We start from the raw sequence: 21,719 nt of genomic DNA on the forward strand, positions 1-21,719 counted from the left end.
CAATAAATTACATATTGATGGGACGTATCTCAAAATAATAACAGTATGTCTATTTTGCCTACAACTGTGTTCCCAGCCTGTTGCTGTGCCTATTGCAAATAATAGGTAACCAAAAAAAAAAAAATAGTTCAATGAATAAACAAACCAGCAGGGAAATGTAAAAGGTGGAATGACATCTGATGAGTATGAATTACTAGGTGATTATGGAAGGAAAGTGCATCAGTGGTTGAGTAACCAGTGTCTGCAAAGTCTCAGAGGCAAGAAAAGAGATGTATGTGTAAAGATGCTGATTATATTCCTTGGAGACTGATGGGATTACATGCATGGAAAGGAAACATTTTTATTTGCACTTTGTTTCATGCTAAGTTTATTAAATATTTCTACTAAACATAATTTGAAAAGTCAAATTTTCTTAAACTTTTGTAAGCATTGTTTATGAAACTTAGTTCGTGAAGTTCTCTTAAACAATTTAAACTGCAATCACAGTTTAATAGGACTGATTATTTTGACTACTTTAGATACTTTAAACAGACAAGACATACGCAAAAATAATAATTACAATACTTAAAGGAATATTATATTTAAACCTGTAATGAACTAGCAACACCATAGGTTTCATTTCTCTCTTCATTATTTATTTTCTTCTTCATAGATCTTTCAACTTTAATCAAAGTGCTTATTTTCATATTACCTGAGTCTAGAGTATTGAGTTGGCAATCAGTTGATTTTTAGCGGGGGCACAGGGCCTGGTTTATTCTCCCAAGGTGATTCAAACTTGTGTCCCTGAATATCTCACTGGGTCTTCATGGGAACCTCATGTTTCACATCAGTAGAACCGTTTAAGCCTATATTCTTCACTTACGCCCAGTGATTTCAACTTGATGGGTTTTCTCCCAAAATGGTGCATCGTTTACGTTACTTGGCCAGCATTACATAATCCTCTATGTCATTCTTGTGCATCGCGCTGGTATATTAGCATTATTGTGAACATGCAGATGCCTTATTAATATCTTATTATAATTTGTCATATTGTCTAGAAGTTTCTTCCCCTGGGAGATGCAATCTGATCTGAACAGATAGCCAAATTTCTAAAGAGGAGAATGCATTCACTACTTTGGAATGCATCATTGTCATTCTGTCTACCTAGTGGATATGTTTGACCATTAATGCTCATTAGTCCTTTCTGTAACTTTCTACTCTTTCTGAAATTCTTTGGCTTGCTCGTAGTTTTCTGTATTTGCTCATTGCTACTCACACAGATAGAGACAAATACATACATTTGTATGTAGATAAATATTAAACAAAATACCCAAATATTTTAATACTTTTTACTAATTAAAACCAAAGCATCCAATTATAATCAATTTTGTTTTGCATTTCAACTTCGTTTTGTACCTTTTATGTTTTTTTTTTTGTTTTTTTTGTTTTTTTTGTTTTTTTTGAGGTGGAGTCTCGCTCTGTCACCCAGGCTGGAGCGCAGTGGCGCGATCTCGGCTCACTGCAAGCTCCGCCTCCTGGGTTCACGCCATTCTCCTGCCTCAGCCTCTCCGAGTAGCTGGGACTACAGGCGCCCGCCACCACGCCCGGCTAATTTTTTGTATTTTTAGTAGAGACGGGGTTTCACCGTGGTCTTGATCTCCTGACCTCATGATCCGCCCGCCTCGGCCTCCCAAAGTGCTGGGAACTCTCTTGTTTATCATTAAGAAATTATGGCTTCCACAAAGTCATATACAATTACTGTAATCATCTTTATTGTGATAACTTTTATTACTATTGATATGCTAAATATCACATCAGTGATCTTGCCCAGTGATCTCCTTTAAACTGCTTTCTTTTTCATTTTAGCACTGTCCCTATCATCTTTAGAGGTATCCTTGCTATCTGGCAATAATAAGGTATTTTAGGCCTATTTGAGTTTTCCTTGCCCAAAGGCTTGGAATCTGCTGCTTCCCAAAGAACTTTGCTTTCTTCTAGCAGAAAATATTGCTAGACACCTAAATCTGAGTGTGAGGCTTGCATTTCAATACTGATGCTGGAAAAAAAAAAAGTGCTACTGCTGATGTTGGAACACCCTTAGGGACAGAGCTGGATGCAGTGTTCTTTGTTAAGCTTTTTATGCACATGGATTTTTTTCAAATTCATTTGTTATATGTTCTACATAGTAAGAAACTGATAAAACTTTAAGGATTTTCTATGATCTGTCAAGAAACAGTGAGGCAGTAGATAAAGGTTGGGGGTCCTGCAGAGGTGGCAAGCGAATAGCCTGGAACTAGATTAAGAAAGGCCTTCTTGGTTGTGTTGTATTATGGGTGAGCAGCAAAGCATGGAAATGAGAAAGTGGCATGATCAGGTTACCAGTATAGAAAGAGGATCAGGTACTAGAGGACTTAGAGACTAGTGGCAGGAACACCATCCAGGCTGCTATCTTTGTCCAGTAAAACTGAAATAGAACCTAAAGTACCACAGGGGCTAGAAATAATGTGAAGGGCTAAGTGAAGAGCCCTTGCTGAGAGAGAATGTCCTGGATTCCATGAGTATTTTGGTGTGGGATATGATGGAGAGGTTAAGAGTCAGGTCAACTGAGAGTAGAAGAGTAGGTGAACAGAAGAGCCATTAAGTGACACAATGAATTTAGGAGGAGCAGATCAGAAGAAGGGCAGGAAGGAAAAGATTGGGTTAATATGAAGGTTTTTAATTTGTGAAGCAGACAGATACAGACAGTGTCTGGCACATGTTTGTTCTGTAATAAGTGAGCTGAATGAATCAGTTATTACTAATGATACACAGTACATTGAGCTCATACTGCGTTATTAGCCATATGCTAAATATGTATTTCATTTATTTCTCACACTAGTTCATATGAAAAATGAGTACTGGTTTTTTGTTTGTTTGTTTGTTTATGACAAGGTCTGGCTCTATTGTCCAGGCTGGAGTGCAGTGGCTCCATCTCAGCTCACAGAAACCTCCGCCTCCCAGGCTCAAGCCATCTTCCCACCTCAGCCTCCACAGTAACTGGGATTATAATAGGCATGCACTGCCAAGCCCAGCTAGTTTTTGTATTTCTTATAGAGATGGAGTTTCTCCATGTTGCCCAGGCTGATCTCAAAACTCCTGAGCTAAAGTGATCCACCCACCTTGGCCTCCCAAAGTGCTGAGATTACAGGCATGAGCTACCACACCCGGCCAAAAATAGGTACTGTTTTTTATTGACATTAAACCAATGAAAAAGCATAGGCTCATAGAGATTAAGTAACTTATCTGAGGCCACATAGTTGATATTTGGCAAAGTCAGGTTCAAGCCTAGACCTTTCTGACCTTGTATCTCTAATCAGGAAGGGAATGAAGGAAGAATCAAAATGATAGGGGTCGGGGATGGATCAAGAAATAGTGTGTTTTAGAAGCCAACAGAAAGAGTGGCCTTCAGAAGTAGTCAATTTGTGGTCCCATGGCCAACTGGAGGAAACATAAAATAGGCAATGGACTTGATAGGTCATTGGTGAGTTTGAGAGAAGAGTATTGTTAGCATGGGGTGAGGTAGTCCACTGGAAGTTCAAAACAATTGTGGCATATGAAAGTAAGAGTAGGGGCAGACTACTCCTTCACGAATGTTCATGGTGATGAGAGTAGGGAAAGAAAGATGAGCTAAGTAGAGAGCTTAACAGAAAGACTATCCAGTGCCAGATAACAAGTTATCTCATTACTAATGGCTAAGGTTCAGTGTCTATGGGCCAAACACTATTCTAAATGCCCCACTTGCACAGCACCTCATTTATTCCTCACAGCAACCTCATGAGATAGATAGTAGACCAAGCCCTAGGACAGGTGAGGAAACTGAAGCACAACAGGGTAAGTAATTTGTTCAAGGTCACACAGTTGGTAAGTAGCAAGTATGTTGAACAAAATTTGCTTTTTAACCAGTAGCATTGCGTAGAGAGTTTTCAATTTGTATATATAAGGACTTGAAATTACAGTTATTAGAGTGTTAAAGTCCCTAGCTGCCAACTGTAATAAAAGTAGAGACCTGTAGATCATAGCTGGTTTGTCAGCAAACATAACCCAAGACAGAACGAAGTCCATTTTACCAAATTTAGAGCCACTTTAGGTTTTTAACCTCAAAACAAGTGTTCCCTGTATTCTGAGAACCCGATAATCTCTGAACAAAACAGACCCAAAAGAAGTATTATTGAATTCATTCTTCTGATACCCTATAACTATCCGTAAGAACCAAGGTTAAGTAAATCCTAAAGATACCCATGAGTGTTTATGCATATCGTGAATTTAAGTGTTTAAAGAGACCTGAATAAAATCCTAAATGTTTAACCCTTGTCAATGAGAAGATTGAAACAGTGAATTGAGAAACAGTGAAATGAGAAGATTGAAACAGTGAACGGTGAACTCATAGTTGTCTATATGACAAGGAGGGAGCATTGGGCTTTTTCCTGAGACTTTAGTTAGCCTCTGGGGCAGACATGCTTGTGACTTGGGAATAGGCTGGTGTTCCACTGCATTACCTTCACAATGCCAAAAGAAGACCTAATAGAATGGTCCATTCTTTGCTTGGTAACAACAGCAATCGATAATTCCAAGGTGTCCTTCAAGTAGGCTTTTGCATTTATGGACTTACAAAGTATTCCTGAGCATTAAGTCCATTTTTCTTTGTCATCCAGCTCCAGGCAACAAACAAGTAAGTTTCTTGGTCCTTGAAATTAGCCACCAACTTGAGACAAAAGATAATTCTGAAACCGCCATTGAGCACGCTGTCTGTTCCGTAGCCTCTATAAAGCAAGCCTTTTGAATGTAATTACATGACCTGTCTATTACTAAATTGATGAGGACAGCCTGAATTTATTTTTCCTCCTTTAACTTAGGAGTTAATGTAGTCTATTGTAGCATTTCTGAGCACAAATTCTGCAGAATTTCACCCTACTCAGATACTTGGCAAAAAAGCCCTATGAGTAAATATGTTTGGGAAGCTCTGCATACTATACCTCTCCTGCTCTCACCCCTACCTCCTTTTCATTCCGTTTACATTAACAAATTAAAGATTTTCCAAAGTTCTGCAATAAAGGAGCATGGCTAGATCTCATTTCATGACGTCATTTTGCCATAGAATTGAGCTTTCCTTGGAGCACTGTAACTCACAGAATCACTTTGGCAAATGCTGACATAGATGTTAAGAGCTTTGGAGTCAATTCATGGCTAATCCTGCATAAGCTACTTCACCTCCCTGTGCATGTGTTTCCTTAACTGTAACATAAGGGTAAGAATATCTCCCTTTGAGGAATGTAACATCTTACCATAGTACGTGCCACCTAGTATGGTAGCTGTTCCGTGATTGTGATTGGCTGATGTTCACACTGCATCCTGCCCAGCTTGGGTTAACAACTCTTCCTTTTGGAAAGGCTTGATGTAACCAGAATTTTTAAAAGAATTTTTCTGGTTAGTCATTACCACAAAAGTATGGATGAAATTTAACTTTTTGGAAGACTCTCCATCTTAAAAGAGGATATTAGAGGTTGTCCAACATTGAAATGCAGTGATGTGATTTAGTATTGATTAGTCAATGTAATATAGAAAGAGCTTGGCATTGCCTAAATTCACAGTTAATTAATGGACTTTGTGGATTAAGAACCAACTTCTATCACCGGGTAGGCCTTTGCATTTAATCACTCTGTTCATAGAAGTAAAAGCTAATATCATCATTATTACTTAAATTATTATTCATCTGTAAAATATTTAGTGGCAGTCACAGTACTAAACAGAGCCTCCTTTGAAGCATCATGATTATCATGCAACTGAATTACCATGGATGGGGGCAGAAGTAGAGCCACTCATCACAGGAAGCAGAACAGTGTCTAAGTGGCACTGAGTGGCTTTGGGACTGAAAGGAGACCAGGCTCTCAGGGAGCCAGATCTCTATGTGACTTTTCTTTTGCTAATATGTGTTCTAGTGGTAGAAACGCTGAGCAATAAAATTGTCACAGAGTGAAAGTAGAAAAAAGAAGAAAACACCGTCTTAGGTGAATCCTACCTTTTTGTATCCAGTGAAATTAATTTGTGTGTCACTTATACTGAACAAGACTTAATTGTACCTTAGGTACTACCCATGAAAATAGCTTTGCTAAGAAAAATAACTCGGTAGATTAGAATAGAGCCTACTTCATCTATGCAGAGAATAAATTATTATTGAATACTTTTGGCATATTATATGAGAGTCACTAATGTTCCTGGCCTATAAACAGATTAAATATAATAGGTCTCCCTACCAATTTTTGTGTTTGTTAGAACCCATATCTATTTTACACATTTATATTTTCCCAAAATTCAAATTGGTTTTCCTCTAAGTTAGTTTAGATAAGTGGGGTTTATTGGGTAGTTATTCTTAAGTGGTTAAATTGATTATGGAATAGAAGTAGTCCAAGCAAAACTATTAAGAAATCTCTGTTTTAAAAGAGTGTTCTTAGATGAACACATTGACTCAGCACTGAGTATAGATGGGCATATATTTATTATTTATGTTTTAGATTATTTTCTTGCTGCTTTATTTTCCAAACAGGATGAATATTTTACATTTCAAATCTCTATATATGTATTTTATAGAAGTAGCTGCTGAAAATTCTGTTGAAATTGCCTTTTACTAGCAATAGAATTAAGGATTTTAATTACCAAGATACACCCTGATGTGTAGGGTGATCAAATGAAATTATGTTGATAATTGAACTATATGTGTATCCTGCTACACATAGCAGGATATACAAAGGTATGTAAGGAGTATCTTCTGCAAGCTTCAAAACACTTAGCCCCAAGATAGGAGAGAAGAGAGAGTGACATGCAATGGAATTGGGTGAGATGTGCCATTTTTTTCAAAATTACATAGAAAGAAGATGTAGTCTTAAGGGGGGTGGAGGGACAAACTTCCATTGAGTACCTGGAGACACTGCATGTACATCTGTATCTCCACAGTAGGCACGTGAGGTAAATGGCACAACCCACATTTTACAGATCAGACAAATTAAATCACTCCCTTAAGGTCATTCTGCCAGTTGTGTCAGCATAATAGTGCCTGGCACATAGTATGTACTTCATGAATAGTTTTGAATGTTGAATAAATCTTTCAGGGAAGCAATTTTCAACATACACCAAGAGCCTAAAAATGTTTGTATGCTTTGAACCAGCAATTTTATTTCTAGTAATTATCATAGATGTGGTAAAGATTGTGTGTATATGTGAGGCAAGAGGATGGTAAAAAGGCAAGAGTGTAGAGAGCTGTATAGGAGGTGACCTTTAGTTGTATGGGATAAAAGTGAGGAAGGTGTCTAGACTAGAATCCCAGATTTCTGGCCGGATTAAGGACCTGGGCAGATATTGGGGTTGTTCGCTAAGTAGGGGACCCAAAGGAAAAACAGGTGTGAAGGGAAAAGATAATGAGTTGACGTTTTGACTTACTGAACTTAAGATGACTTTGGGTCATTCTGTTAGACTTTTTCCATAAGAAAACCTGTGTACCTGGAGCTCAGCAGCATGACCTAGTGAAAGATAAGGATTTGGTTATGGAAGTCAAGAGCTGGATGAGATTGCTCCAGAGAGAGTCTGTAGAGTGCAAAAGAGAAGAGAGTGAGGGAAAGAACCCTGGGATTACAGTTTGAGCAAGAGGATCCCAGATAGAAGAAAATAAGTCAGCAGAAGATCTAAGTCAATAGAGGAGAAATAATAAAGATTTAGGGAATGGTCAACAGAGTGAAATGATGCACTCTGAGAATTTGTAATCCAGCTGGGAAGTCATTGCATCTACAGGTGAAAAAGTCAAGTAGGAAAAGAGTTGCCCATGATTGTACTTAATTAAGTACCCAAGAAGGTTATAGATATTATTTAGGGAGTTGAGTGGAGGGAGAGATTGGAATTGACCTGAAGCTTAATAAAGGTGATGGGACTTCACTGGGCCTAAAATGTGGGTAGAATCGAAACTGGAAGAGGTTATTTCAACTGAGGAAATGAAATTTGTTCGAATTCATCCTGATGCCTGAGAATAACTGAAGGTAGATTTCTTGTTGGCAGTAGTCAGCAATGTCATCTTTCAACAGCGAAGAAAGCATCTGATTCTCTGAGTTATAATGACTCCTGTTAAACAGTATCATATAAAACTGAGTGTGATGTTACCTGACATCACGTGCAAAATTAATTTCAAGCAACAAAGCAGCAATGCTTATGTGTAGTGGGTTCATTCCAGAAACACGATGTGAAGATCATGCAGGTCAATTCCAGTGGGAAAAGGCAAGTCTTGGTTATACACCCTCTTAATTTTATAGCAGCTAATTCTAAAATCCTTTTGATTTAAGGCAGCTATTCCTAGTGGTGAAGTTGCAGCTTCCCTGCCCTATCTTTTCCCAGTCCTCTGGTGGCTAAGCTGTGAATATATGGAAGGAGGCAGGAAAAGGAGATTTTCTTGTGCCCTCTCCCAGCTCCTCTGCGCCCTTCCCCGTCTTCCTGTTCCGCCCCATTGGCCTCTTCCTTTTTTGAGAAAACTTGACTTTCCGTGTGGCATGGGTAATAACTCTTAATTTACCAAGAGGAGTACCTTGAGGACAGAAACAGTCAGGCATTACCTTGGGAAATAACCTGTCAAAACCTATCTGTATGCTAGTCTGCCCACAATTCTGTCTTAGTGATTGCTTCTCTGAACCAACACCATATCTGCAAAGAACAAGGTAGAGAATAAGGAAAAGTCACTGGAAAACCAGGCTCAAGTGCTATCCATGTCACTTCCCTAGTGATATGGTCTTGTGCAAGCCTCTTAACCTCTGCCAGTCCCAATCCTATCAGTAGAATTGTGACAATCAAGTGAGATAATATTTGTGAAGGTGCTTTATGATTGCAAAGTGCTATTCAAGTGTTGAGCAGTGTGGATATGTTATTACCTTAGTTATGAGTATGATATGAAAGAAAAGGGGACCAAGATTTCTCCTCCTAAATCTGTTCTGAAGACCCAGACCTTTCATTCCAACCTTGCATTCAACCAGATTTGCCTAGAACTGCATTTCCTCTGCTCCCTATTTATCTGTGCTGATTTATCTTGGCTCATGTAGTGCTTGATGCAACTGAGTAACACTGAGTTAACCCCATTCACCTCCCCTTAGTGCATAATTGAATCCCTTGAAATCCACCATTAAAGAAGAAAAATGGAAAAACACTTGCTAAGTGCTTCCTCCAGTCCAGGCACTTTCTTTGCCTGAGATCCTTTTCCACAAACCACAGACTGTGCCCACAGAGGAGAAATTAAGAAGCCTTTGCAGCTGAGACCAGTGGAAATTTCATTTCTATTAAAAGCTGTCTATGGCTAGATGTATCTATCCCAGGTACAAAGTTAAATGATCTAATAAACTTATTCAAAGACATAAAGCCATTATATAAAATGCCATTAAATATCTCACACTCAATGTTAACAAAATACAGCTATAAATTTCCTTTGGTTGTCATTTTGCAAGTTGCTATTTCTCAGTGATTTATGCATCGGCAAGTTCTTCACTATTGAATTTTGCTGCCCAGTCCTGGCAAATGGGATGTCAGGAATGCATGACCCTTTGAGATCCAATGGCTTTCAACTTTCTTGGTATCACCATTCCTGAGTTTGGGAATACCAAGTTTCTTCTAGGGCTGGTTTCTGTCACTGTTTTGTACCTGCTGGTTAAGTATGGTCCTGAGGCTCCGTATTTCACATACCAGAGATCAGAGGTAAGGAGTCCCAACCATCCAAGCCATGGTACAGAATCCAAGGTTGGGAGCAGACACATCTACTCTGAGCTTTGAGACTGGATCATAGCTCTTACATGAAGCTGTACATTTTGGGGTGTTCTTTACTTGCTAGATGAAGGGGTAAAATGAAGAAGAAGCGTTGGAAGGAATATAGAGCATTCTATCTAGAAAAGTTCTGTAGTCCCAGTTTTCCTATGGTTATTCACCGAAACCACAGGTTAAAAGGAAATAACATAAGATCCAGATATGTCTCATTGAACTTGCCTAATTCTGTGAACTTGTCAATGTTTTCATTTATCTTCGCAAGCCAAGTTGTAAATCCAGACAGGCCCCATCCTTTTGAGCCTCATCAGATAGAATACTGGCATAATGGAAACGACTGGCATGTCAGTGATGGGATTATAAGGAAGCATTTAGGATTTTCCTAGGTCCTGCAGTCAATGGGTGTTTTGCTGCAAGTGCGTCAGTCAAACCCAATCAAAAGAAATGTCGGCTTGTTTCCCAGACACTAGACGAGCAGCCTTTCTGCAGTGTGACCTGCCTTCCTCTTACAGGGTACTCACCCTGCCAGAGTCTGGTCACTGTGGGTCAGCCGGGCCAGTTTCTGATGCTCCTGCTCTCCTCCTTTCAGGAAACAGCATCCTCCATTCAGCTGCTGACAGCGTGACCAGTGCAGTGCAGAAGGCAAGCCAGGCCTTGAATGAGCGTGGAGAGCGATTAGGCCGAGCAGAGGAGAAGACAGAAGACCTGAAGAACAGCGCCCAGCAGTTTGCAGAAACTGCGCACAAGGTGGGCCAAGAGAGGGGCAGGCTTCTCAGCTCTGGGGTGTTGGGGAGCTACAGTGCCAAGAAACTTTATTTCAGTATTTTCCTGTGATGAGAGATATAAAATTAAGCTTTTTATTTCCCCTTTATGTAACTCCCATCTGCTACTTACTAAACACCTGAGTCGTGGAAAATTTCTTCTTGTACCTGGTTTCTTTGGCTCTTTTCTGATGTCCTCATCCGTATCTCTGACCTTCTGATCTTGGATCTTTAGGAACTATGGACCATCTTTAGTTCCAGCTCAGAAGTTTAGGCCTCAAGTATCGAGTCACAGAATAGGGGGTGGGGGAGAAGAGATCAGGTCTTCAAATATCTCTGCCCCACTTAGCCAACACATGGAGGACGTGAGGCTGCTCATGCTTGCTTTTCCAACCTGTCCCTTTCTCATCCTGAGTCTAGCAGTGTGTCCTTATCTCTTCACCAGACACCAAGCAAGCCGCAGTCCCAGGGAACTACGCACCTCGGGGCTAGTTTTCCCTCTGAGAGGAGTCGGTTGTTATTTCAGGGCCTCAATTCTGGGGCTCTGAGCTTGACCGGAGCAGCGCTGAGCTGCCAGCGATACTCCCTGCTGCCCCTGAATCCAGAGAAGGGCATTTCCTGCGTGACTGAGTGCGCACTCTGCACATTCTCATACTCGCTGAGAACTGTGCTTTTTAGAAGGGAAAGGGGCAGTTTTTATTGGCAGCCAGCTATCTAAGGCAGTCACAAACCAAAGGAGAGGCCCTGTTGGTCAGGTGATAAGGAGGATTTATTGCTGTTCTTGTGCTTCAGATCAAAGGGCAGTTTTTTTCTGGTTAGTGGTTTGAATTTAGGCTTCCAGAAACAACATCTGCTGATGACTTGTGTTGGCATGTCAGACTTATGATCTGGCCCTTCAAATACGCTTTTCAGGTGACCTTTCAGGGAAAAAAATAACTGGCTTTAACAGAAACACCACTTCTGCTGAGGAAACAAGGATGGATAACCTAAAAAGCAATGAGAAAAATATTCCCAGCTGAGTTGCGGTGACCTCTTCTGGAGGCTCATGCTCAGGTCCAACTGGGGATCCAGCTCTGAGTGGATGACTCCTGCCTTTTCTTCCTGCATCCCCTTTGCGCAGCCCTGTCTTGTCGTCTCATTCATTCTCTGTCGTGACAGGGTCTTACTGCACTGTCGCCCGTGGGGCCCATTTCGAGTTCCTTCAAGGAGAATTGGCCAGATCTATCTGAAAATGCAGACAGCCCTGCTGGAGACCAGAGCCTCAGATTGCTGCTGTTGGTGCAGATGCAGAGAGAGTGAACTTGGATTTAAGGTCTCCCTAGTTCCTTCCTCCCTTCTGCAGCCTCTGTGACACAGAGATAATGATGACATGGAAATGCTGGCATTACAGCCTCAGCTTCTTTAACCACAACAGCAGCTTCCGTGATTTCAATGGGAGACGGATAGTGGAAATCTGGGGAAACATTTAAGTTGTTGAGTTGGGTAGAGAAGGCTAAAGGGAATAACTTTATAACAGTCTTCAGTTTGGGGAAGGGTGATAGTACAGGCATTTTTCTTTCATGTCTTCCCACACAGAATAGAGCAATCAATAGTGCGCTGATAAAATTCTGCTAAAACAAGAGTTTAGGTTAATGATTAAACCATGAACCAGGTTACCAAGGAAGATTGTGAAATTGCTCTTCCTAAGGCGGCGTAGACAATACCTGGATGTCATCCACGTAGGCGTCCCTCCCAGAGCGGGCTGTACAAACACTGGATTGGATAACCTAACCAGATGGCCTGAATTCTTGGCCCTGGTAGCCCTGTTTCCTTGATACTGTGGCCAAGTTTGCTAGGCAATTGGGAAAGCAATATGGAATAGTAGTTAACATCTTGTCTTTGAATATAGCTCTGCCATTTACCATCTTGGTGACCTTGGGCAAATGCTTAATTTCTCTAAGCCTCAGTTTTCTCATCAGTAAAATAGAGCACTATTCTTTATGAGAATAGTACCTATCTACTAGAGTGTTCAGAGAATTGAATGAGTTCAAAGCTATTAGCATAGTATGTAGCACATATAAATCTAAATTACTATTATTTGTAATCATTTTCATAAATTTTTTTTCTACTGACCCTGCCCTATTCAGTCACATAATGAGCACTGTAGAGGGATTGGAGAATTGATACTGGTGATTGAGGCTCCTCAACACAGGGACAGGGAAGGAATGGAGCAGAAGATTTTGTGCCTCCCAAACCCAAAGGGAAAGGGGTGTGGGAGGGCCTCCTGCTAAACGTTGATACTATCTAAACACAGATCAGCCCTTGAAACAGGAACCCATCAGGATAGAAACTAATGCAGCCACCAAAGGCAAAGGGGTCTCTGGCTTGACCAGTGGGAAAATTTATGCCCAGCAGTTACCTGCTTTCACTCGGGAGGAGTGAGGCGTGGACAGCTTGTGTTTATTTTGGTTTCCCCTCCTTTAGGTCATCTCGGGGAGAAGAGGAGGGGTTACTAGTGTCTGTTAATGTGTATGAGAGTGTGAGAGTGTCGTGGCCAGACTTGCAGTTGTGTGAAACTGGGATGTGTGCCTGTGAATCACTGGCGCTGGCAGTATTCCTAACGAGCAGATTGACCTCTCTAGATAAGGTGTGGCTGTTTTCCCAGGGACTAGGACTCTTGATTTGGACCTGCTAGCATAGGCTGACCACGAAGATGTCACTTTACTGGACAAGCCACAGCCAGGCCTGCTGGTGAGGGGAGAGTTCAGAGACGGAACCCAGGCATTCTACCCTCTAGACAAGCATGGCTCTGTTGACTCAGAAGGAGTAAGCTGTGCTTACAAGTGGGGGCCAGAACACATGGCAGAGTCCTGAGCAGAAAATGGCAATGCCAGATGGCAGCTCCTAGAGCTCCCAGTTGAATGAGGGCACTGAACCCCAGCTGGAGAGTTTGGCACACCTTTGTAGAGTCCAGTAGAAAATAACTTGGCCTTCTAACTTGTTCCAGGACTCCTGCAGTGACCCAGGTGCAAGAGTGAATGGATCACTTTTGCACAACCCTGACTTCAAAATATGCAGGTGCTTGTTGTCTACAGTGCAGATAGAAAATGATCCTTCCGCCCTGCCTCCCTAGACTGACTCCCCCATCTCCACTCTGGTGAGCCTGGTTTGAGGAAGTGTGGTTCTTTCTTGAGCTCCGGGAGTCATGCAAAGTTAACCTCAGGAAAGTGCACCACAATCGCAAGAACAGATCTGCTCACTTTCCCTTGCCAAAAAGCACAACGTTGCAGCAGATGCAATGCTTTGACGGCCCCACCGTAGGCAGTGAGTTAGTAGGCAAGAGCATTACCCACACTCAGACATCCTCAGATGACATTTCTTGCAGGAAAAAACATTGACCTGCCCTGTTTTGCACTAGCCTACATGTGTGGGGGAAGAAAGGGCATGTGGCATTTCTCTCACTGCGAGGGAATGGCTGCCTCTATCCTTACTACCTAAGGAGCTCAGGTCTGGGTCTTAGGAGCACAGGTCTTATAATATATAATATTATATTATTATAAAATAATGCTAATGTTATAATAGTATTATAAAAAATAAAATACATGATTTTATTATTTATCAACAATAATATATTGATACTATATCTCCCTGGTATCAGTCATGATTTTATTATTATCATTTTTTAGGTTGAGTAGGTTACATGCATAGCATTGAAAGAGAACTCTTTCCATGAGATATTAAGAACACAAAATATATCAAAAGGAAATTTTAAATTTTAACAACTCTGACACCTAAATTTATCCATTGGCATTTAGAGTTGGAGACTTTTTTATAGACATAAGAGGAGGCTGAGGTGTGGAGCAGCTGTGACTTGAGAGCTCAAGGTCATACAGCAGATTTGCAGCAGCAGGTATCCTGACCTCATTTCATGCAGTGCTCTTTCTGCTCTACCTCCCTGCCTTCCATATTCTAACGCTCCTCATTCCTAGGGAATTTTTAAACAAAAACTAAAATGATACTACTTTCTTAGTCCATTCAAGCTGCTATAACAAAATACCATAAACTGGGTGACTTATATACAACAGAAATTTATTTCTCACAATTTTGGAGGCTGGGAAGTCAAAGATCAAGGTACTGGCAAATCCTGTGTCTGGTGAGGGCCAATTGTTTGATTCACAGATGGCACCTCCTCCTCATGTCCTCACATGGTAGAAGCGGTGAGGGGTCTCGCTTCAGCCACTTTATAAGGACACTAATCTCATTCATGAGTGCTCTGCCCTCATGACCTAACTACCTCTCAAAGGTTCCACCTTCTAATAGTGTCACCTTGGGGGTTAGATTTCAACATAAGAATTTTGGGGAAACACAAACATTTGGACCATGGCAATACTCAAATAGCAAAATGTCCAGTCTTAACATATTTCTGCAAATCTTAGCTGGTCATGGCCCAGGGGCTCCCCTTAGCTCCATTCCAGATGCACTGTCCTGGTTACCAGGGTCTGGTTTGAACAGCAGCACAATCACTGCTGAAGATTAATAGCTGTGGGTAAATTGGCACAAGCCCATTAGTTGAAAGTTAACAGCTCATTGAATACCAGGACAGCAGCACTGATCAAATATTTATGGTCAGTATTTATTATGCACAACACTTAACCACTCTGTGTTGATGTAATGGTCCATGTTGCTGAATAATGTATAAAAACTAGAAGCAGAACAAGAAGTAGAGGCCGTAGAGTGATGAAGTTCAGAGTGTGGCCAGGAAGTGGGACAGATCTGAACTAGAGCCCTGGCTCTGCCATTTGCACCAACCTGGACTATATGTTTCCTGGACTATAAACTCTTTGAGGTCAGGAGTCCTTAGCCACCTCTACCCTTCTTGGCAAGAACCCACATCACTCAGCATGACAGCCTGGGCACATTCGGAACTTCCCAAACCCTGTGTCTGACAGTTGACTGACTATCGGCGTTAGCATTGCAGAAGATCTGTGGAGGTCTTCACTGGCATCACCAGACAGAGGTACTGGGAGCTCTTTCAGCTGAGGTTTCCCAAGCAGAGATTAACTTATCAACATGAGGACTGGTCCAAAGGTCCCTCTATCACATGCAAACCTGGCTGGGGACACTGCTTGTGAGTGTTGACCCTGCCTTTGCTGGTGGCTTAGCTGAAATGGCAGCCCCAGGGTTATAACTTATTTGTTGAAGATGTCAAGAAGAGAAAGAGAAGATTCAGGTTGCCCTGGGTTTTGCTGAAGAAATGGATTAGTGACATCTTCCAAAATGATGCAGAGTACCACTGGGTGAAATCAGTAGGATCGGCCTTACTAATTCTTAAAAGGCAGAGAGCCTGGTCAGGATGCAGATGACAGGGCTTTCTGCAAAGTTATTGCCTGCAGAGAATCACGTGTTCTTTGCTCAAAGGATTTCTGAGCCACAGAACCCTAACCCCAGTTGTTCCCAGCCCCAACCACAGGAATTAGTCCCTGATATCAGACTCTGGATACATGGGGAGTTACAGTTCAGCCTCTGTTCTGCCTTCTAGTTCACATCATTGTATAGACTCCTTGGAAAAGATCTGGCTAAGAAAAGTGAAGACAAATTTAATTTTGTGTTCTGTACCTGCATATCATTTCCTTAAATACATTATCATGGGCTGGCTGGGCTTGGGAAAATATTGACTGATACCATGGTATTTGATGTTCCCGTTTCAAAGACCGAATATTTCGATAGACTATGGTTTACAAACACCAGTGGGAAAGGCATAAATCAAAGTCGGGATTTGGTGTGTTTGGGCTCTCGTCAATAACACAATTAAATTGTGAAGGGCTGTGGACTTGGTCGAATGTCCAGGCTGCATATTAAATAGATGGTTGTAGATTGTCTCACTAAAAGCTGTTGATTTTTAATACTTCATGAGATGCCAGTAAATATAATTCAGGGGTGTTGCTTCTCCTGGATAGCTGGGAACCCCAGCTATTCCTAGAGTAATTCGCTCATTCTGCCTGTCCATTGGTTTTTTTCATTTGTTCCTTCAGTGTGGTGCAAGAACACCACAAAGCACTCCCTCCCACCTAGATGCATACACCAGCAAAGCTATCATAAGGAAAAGTAACAAATGAAATGTCCCATGAACTATTTGAGAAAATGTTGCACATTTAAAGGTGCTACTGTAATTAGTAATGGTCTGCCACAGAGAGTAGAATCTCGGTGCTGCTTCTCATTGTGGAGGTGGAGAGGGAGCAGTACAGTGAAATCTCTCTGCTAATACCTACTAATAAAGTCTTACTTTTCTCATTCCTCTCTCTCCTTAGCTTGCCATGAAGCACAAATGTTGAGAAACTGCCTGTCCTGGTGACCCTTCTTAAGAGAAACTGAAGAGTTTGTTCAGCAGTTTTTACAGGAATTCGGGACTTCCGCTTGCTTCTTTTTTTCCAATATTTGGACACTTAGTATGGTTTTTGTTTTTTCTTTTCAGATGTTAATGTGAAAGAAAGGGTGTTGCATTTTTACATTTCCCTAATGATCTTGCTAATAAATGCTACAATAGCATCAGCTTCATTTTGGGTTTTTGCCTCCTCCCACTGTGTGTGTGTGTGTGTATATGTATGTTCTGAATATGTTTTCTTTATTAAAAAAAAATTTTGTAGTTTAAATATGAAATTTGGACCAACTGATAAACTGCGCTGAGTCTAAACTGGCAACATGTATTTTTTTTTTTCTCTGATATTAAACAGGAAGGCATTTTAATGTGGTGACATCAGATGTTATTTTTCCTAGATGAAAATAAAAGTCAAGCAGTGATTAGTTTCACTCACCGTCCTAGCTACACTTAATTTGAAGATTAAAATTCTACATTGTGGAAAACAATTGAATTTATTGGGGAAAACAGCAGTCTTAGATTTTGCTCCTTGTATAGTAATCTCTTGCATGAACCATCACCAGCATTCAAAAAAAAAAAAAAAAAAAAACAGAATCACAGATAGAAATCTCTTTCCTGAGTTACAGTTTAAATACTCTTGCTACTTGTATCCAGGGTGTTTATTTGGAATTATCATATGAAGGGTAAAAATTTGAGAGTAAAGCCCTAAAGAAGAGCCTACCTAAAACCCTCTGTGTACTCACAGATGTTTCTCTTGCCGTTGTCATAGTGACGGTCGCTGGTATGGAAAAGTGCTTATATTTTTTTCAAAAAATTGATTTGTCCAGAAAAAGGTCTGTGTCAATGATAATGTGAACAAGTAATACATTTAAAATATTTGTCTTGTCTTTTTACAGTCATGCCTATTTTAGAGACACCTTCATAATGTCCTTGGGAAAGGGCCTTTAGTTTCTTGGTATCTGGATTTTGGAGGTTTTGATGTTGTTTTTGCTATCTATTTATTTAATGTAATTTAACACGTGAGTTTCTTGACAAATTGCATTTCATGGCAATTGCACCTTGCCTGGTCTGATAAAAACACCACAATCACAAGCCTTTACATTGCAGTCAGTTTCAATACAGTTGGTCACACACCTTGTGATTTTCTATTACTCAAGATAATAAGGGGCTTAGAGTCTAGAAGTTTTGTTTCCTAGAGGATTAAAATGCTAAACATAAGAAAGCTATGCTTTTTTTATGAAACAAGGAGACAAGCTGCACATCTCAGACACATTGTAAGCCTACCACTGCAGCGCATTGATTTTTAAGCTGCCTGAATCTTCAGCACTCCTATCTATTCCGTCCTATCCATTTTGCCGATTGAGTCGATGTGTATTGCAGCCTCTTACATAGGAGCATAAGATGACTTTTGGATTGTTAATACTGATTTAAATAGCTGAAGTTCTCCTAATAGAGCATTCCCAGGGAGAGAGAAAGTTTGTCTATTGGGGGAAAATATATTAGACGGGCACATTAAAAGGGAGATGAGATTTGTCGGAGACAAATTTCAGAATCCTTTTAGGTGATCCAATTCAAGAAAAGCCTCTATAAAATTTAATAAACTATATAAGTTAACTATAATATTTTATACTTTTTGGTGTCTTAAAAATTTAAAGAAGTGAGGAACATGCCATTTGGTGAGTACCGTTAGAAGCTATTTTAATTTCTAGGAAAAGCCCCAAATATCACTCCAAATAGATTTTATTTGCAGACCTCAGTTCAGAATACACACACACACACACACACACACACAGACACACACACACACACACACACAGATGTATTTATCTTTCCAAATTGGATTCTGGTTTCAGAGATAGAGAGTTGGTATAAATAATTGAAAGGATAAATCTAAAACCCCCTGACAGTCCGCCAAATTCAAGAACAGAATTGGTTGCCAACTCTCTAACAACAGTGTTTGGGAAGCTGATTCCAAAGTAGCTGAGGATGAGGTCATAAGCATACTGTGAAACCCAAGATTCTTCTTCCCTGGTAGAATGATAATAGTTACTCTTGATAAATATATTCCATGTCTTGCCCTCTTTCCTCACCCTCTGCTTATCCTTTTAGACCTAAGTTTCATTGGAAATAGCCTGAATTAGAAGAAAGCCCATCCGAATCTTTATTAGCCCCCTCTTATGATTAGTTTCCAGGCTGTGTTCATACCTTTGACCTCTCAGTGTCAAAGTCCTACCTAGGCCTCCCCACAACAGACGGCCGTAACAGCAATCCCTGCCCGTCCTTTACCTCCCAGCCTCTCGCAGAGGAGCCCAGTGATAACACATGTGAAGTTCTTTGCTATCCTTTTGTAGAAGGTGCTGCAGTACAAAGTATTAATACAGTCTGACTTAGACAAAATAACTCTCATCATTTGGGACCAGTTTGTTTGGTTGAGCTTGCCAGAAGACACCTCATTTGTTTGTTTCATGTCTGCACTTCTCTATGAATTTTGGGGTACTATATTTCTGTGAAGGACTTACTGTACGGACAACTCAAAAAGGAAAGAAACTTTCCAGTATTACCACTTCTTCCTGGAATATAGCTGTAGTATTTCTCACTAGTATTATTAGACACCTGTGTACAGAAAGTATGCAGTTATTCAGGTTGATGTTTCATATTAAAGAATGTATTTGTAAAATGTAACATGAACAGTAGTTACCTTTTTTCAAGCTCTGAAGAAGTTCAGATTACGTGTTAGACTTAAATTACAGTGAAATCTGTATTAATACTACTTTTGTGGCTAGCAAAGGTTGTGCATCTATTTAAAATTATTTACAGGATGCCCTAAATAAGGGGCATTAAAGATAGGTTTAGCTCTTAATTTTAGAAATTGTGACACTACTGATGTCTGTTGTACAGTTATTAATTCTTCAGAAGTTCTCTGAGATGTCAAATATAATTTTTGTTTAATTCAGAGATAAGTAACACCTGCTCTATTGATTCACTATTACAACAAACCCGAATTTTGTCATTAAATATTTTAACTCTGTGATGAAATTTGTTTCTTGCGGTTATTTATGAAATCTATAAAACACTACCAAATAAGTACATGTCACCACATTTTTTATGCTAATAGGAAAATCTTACGTGCCTAAGGGGAAACCTCAGAACTAGTATTAGCATGATGATAAAATGTCATTACATATGTTCTAATGGAAAAGCTTGGAATGTAATAGAGACTAAAGAGCTAACCTTAATTTAGACAATGGGCATCTATTCAGCAAGTTTTTTTTTCCTTCTCCTGAGTGAAGCAATTAAGCAGATTAATAATTACCTTTCTGCTGATATTACTGATGTACTCCATTTGAATTCATTTTATAGCATGTGCCCTCATTCAGCAGACTAGTTTCATGCCCTGTTAAATTGGAAAGAAGACCTGCTTGTATTGTGTCAATTTATTTTTATGGAAAAGCAAATGCAACATATTCCATCGCCCCGTTTGTTTTCAAGGGAAGTGATTTGGGTGACTACTGCAGCAGAACAGCTGTCTCTGGGTTGGCATGGATGCTCGGTAAAGCAAGGGGGACTTGGAGATATTTCCTGGGAGGAGGGCAAGTGGAAAGGAAAGACCTGCAGTCTTCACTTTTCAGAGAAGAACGAGTAGAGATATGGTTTGGGTAGATGAGGACCCAGCCTTAAGTGAATTATGCATTTAAAGGCACTTGCTCTTGTGAACTAAATTATAAGCCGATTGCCCTGCAAAGATTATCCTTTTTAAATATAATTTTTATTAGCGATTATACCACAACCTACTCTCAAATTTTATGGGAGGATTAATATAAAAAATCAGTGGTGCCTTTCCCCTGCGTCAATGAGAACATGCTTAGGAAAAACGATTGACTTATCATAATCATCATCTGCCTAAACAAGCAGATTGGGGCAGATGTGGGGGAACAGAAGGGGAGGTGTGGTAGAAAACACCAGAAATAAATTTCAAGATGTAAATGTCTGAGTATTGTTTTCTATTGCCACCCATTCTGTGTGCCTTTCATAGGCTAACTTGTGTGGTAGCCGGATGTACGTATGCATGTTCGCATAAGCACACTCGGCAGGCACGGAGAAGAGAGCTGTGCGCTGCTCCTGCATAGCCCCCCGAGTCACTTTGTGCCAACTTCCTGCCTATCTTGGCATGGATAGGCGGGGGACAGTACTTCCTAGTGCCAGTGAAATTGTGGCAGTGCCACAGGTGGACCATTATCAGAGCATGAAGATAAGCAAAGATGTAAGAGACCTGGAAAAAGGACACATCCCACCCACAAGGCAAGTCTCACGTTCTCTAAATGTGAATGCACTAACAGTCCTCTTTAACAAGATGGTGCAAAGGATGGGTTTTCTTGTGGTTTGCTTTCTTAAAATCTAGAAAATACATCTAAAATGGTTTTGTATAACCAAGCCAACAACCTGATGCTAAATTTGCCTTCGTTTATACCTTCACCCCAACCTTTTGAACAGTCTTCTTTCTCCTGTCCATGTCCTTCTCCTTGCTTCCTGACCCTTCTTAAATCCTGCTTTAGCTCTCCCTAAGGCATTAACCATAAATAAAGTGTTGGTTTACAGTGGCTTCTTAGAGCAGTTCCCCCACACTGGCTGCCTGCCACAACCAATTGGGGAGCTTTTAGAAATACACATTTCAGAATGGTATTGCCTAGGTTTTCTTGTAGGATTTTAATGGTTTTAGGTCTAACATATAAGTCTTTAATCCATCTTGAATTAATTTTTGTATAAGGTGTAAGGAAGGGATCCAGTTTCAGCTTTCTACATATGGCTAGCCA

General features: G+C 40.4%; 1 protein-coding gene across 10 annotated transcripts in view; it reads left to right on the forward strand.

The window, feature by feature from the left end:
- The window catches only part of STXBP6 (syntaxin binding protein 6), a 241,133-nt gene extending 223,618 nt beyond the window's left edge, over positions 1-17,515 (forward strand). For 9 of the 10 annotated variants that reach the window (XM_055291624.2, XM_055291627.2, XM_055291626.2 and 6 more), the window contains 2 exons: positions 10,382-10,539; positions 16,841-17,515. In XM_055291624.2, the coding sequence (XP_055147599.1) occupies positions 10,382-10,539; positions 16,841-16,864 (182 nt within the window). In that variant the 3' untranslated portion in view covers positions 16,865-17,515. The remainder of the gene's footprint in view (positions 1-10,381; positions 10,540-16,840) is intronic. The other variant, XM_063609308.1, reaches the window with a different exon arrangement.
- The last annotated feature ends 4,204 nt before the right edge of the window (positions 17,516-21,719 follow it).

Source organism: Symphalangus syndactylus, chromosome 9, assembly GCF_028878055.3.
Source record: "Symphalangus syndactylus isolate Jambi chromosome 9, NHGRI_mSymSyn1-v2.1_pri, whole genome shotgun sequence".
NCBI classification, from domain to species: domain Eukaryota; kingdom Metazoa; phylum Chordata; class Mammalia; order Primates; family Hylobatidae; genus Symphalangus; species Symphalangus syndactylus.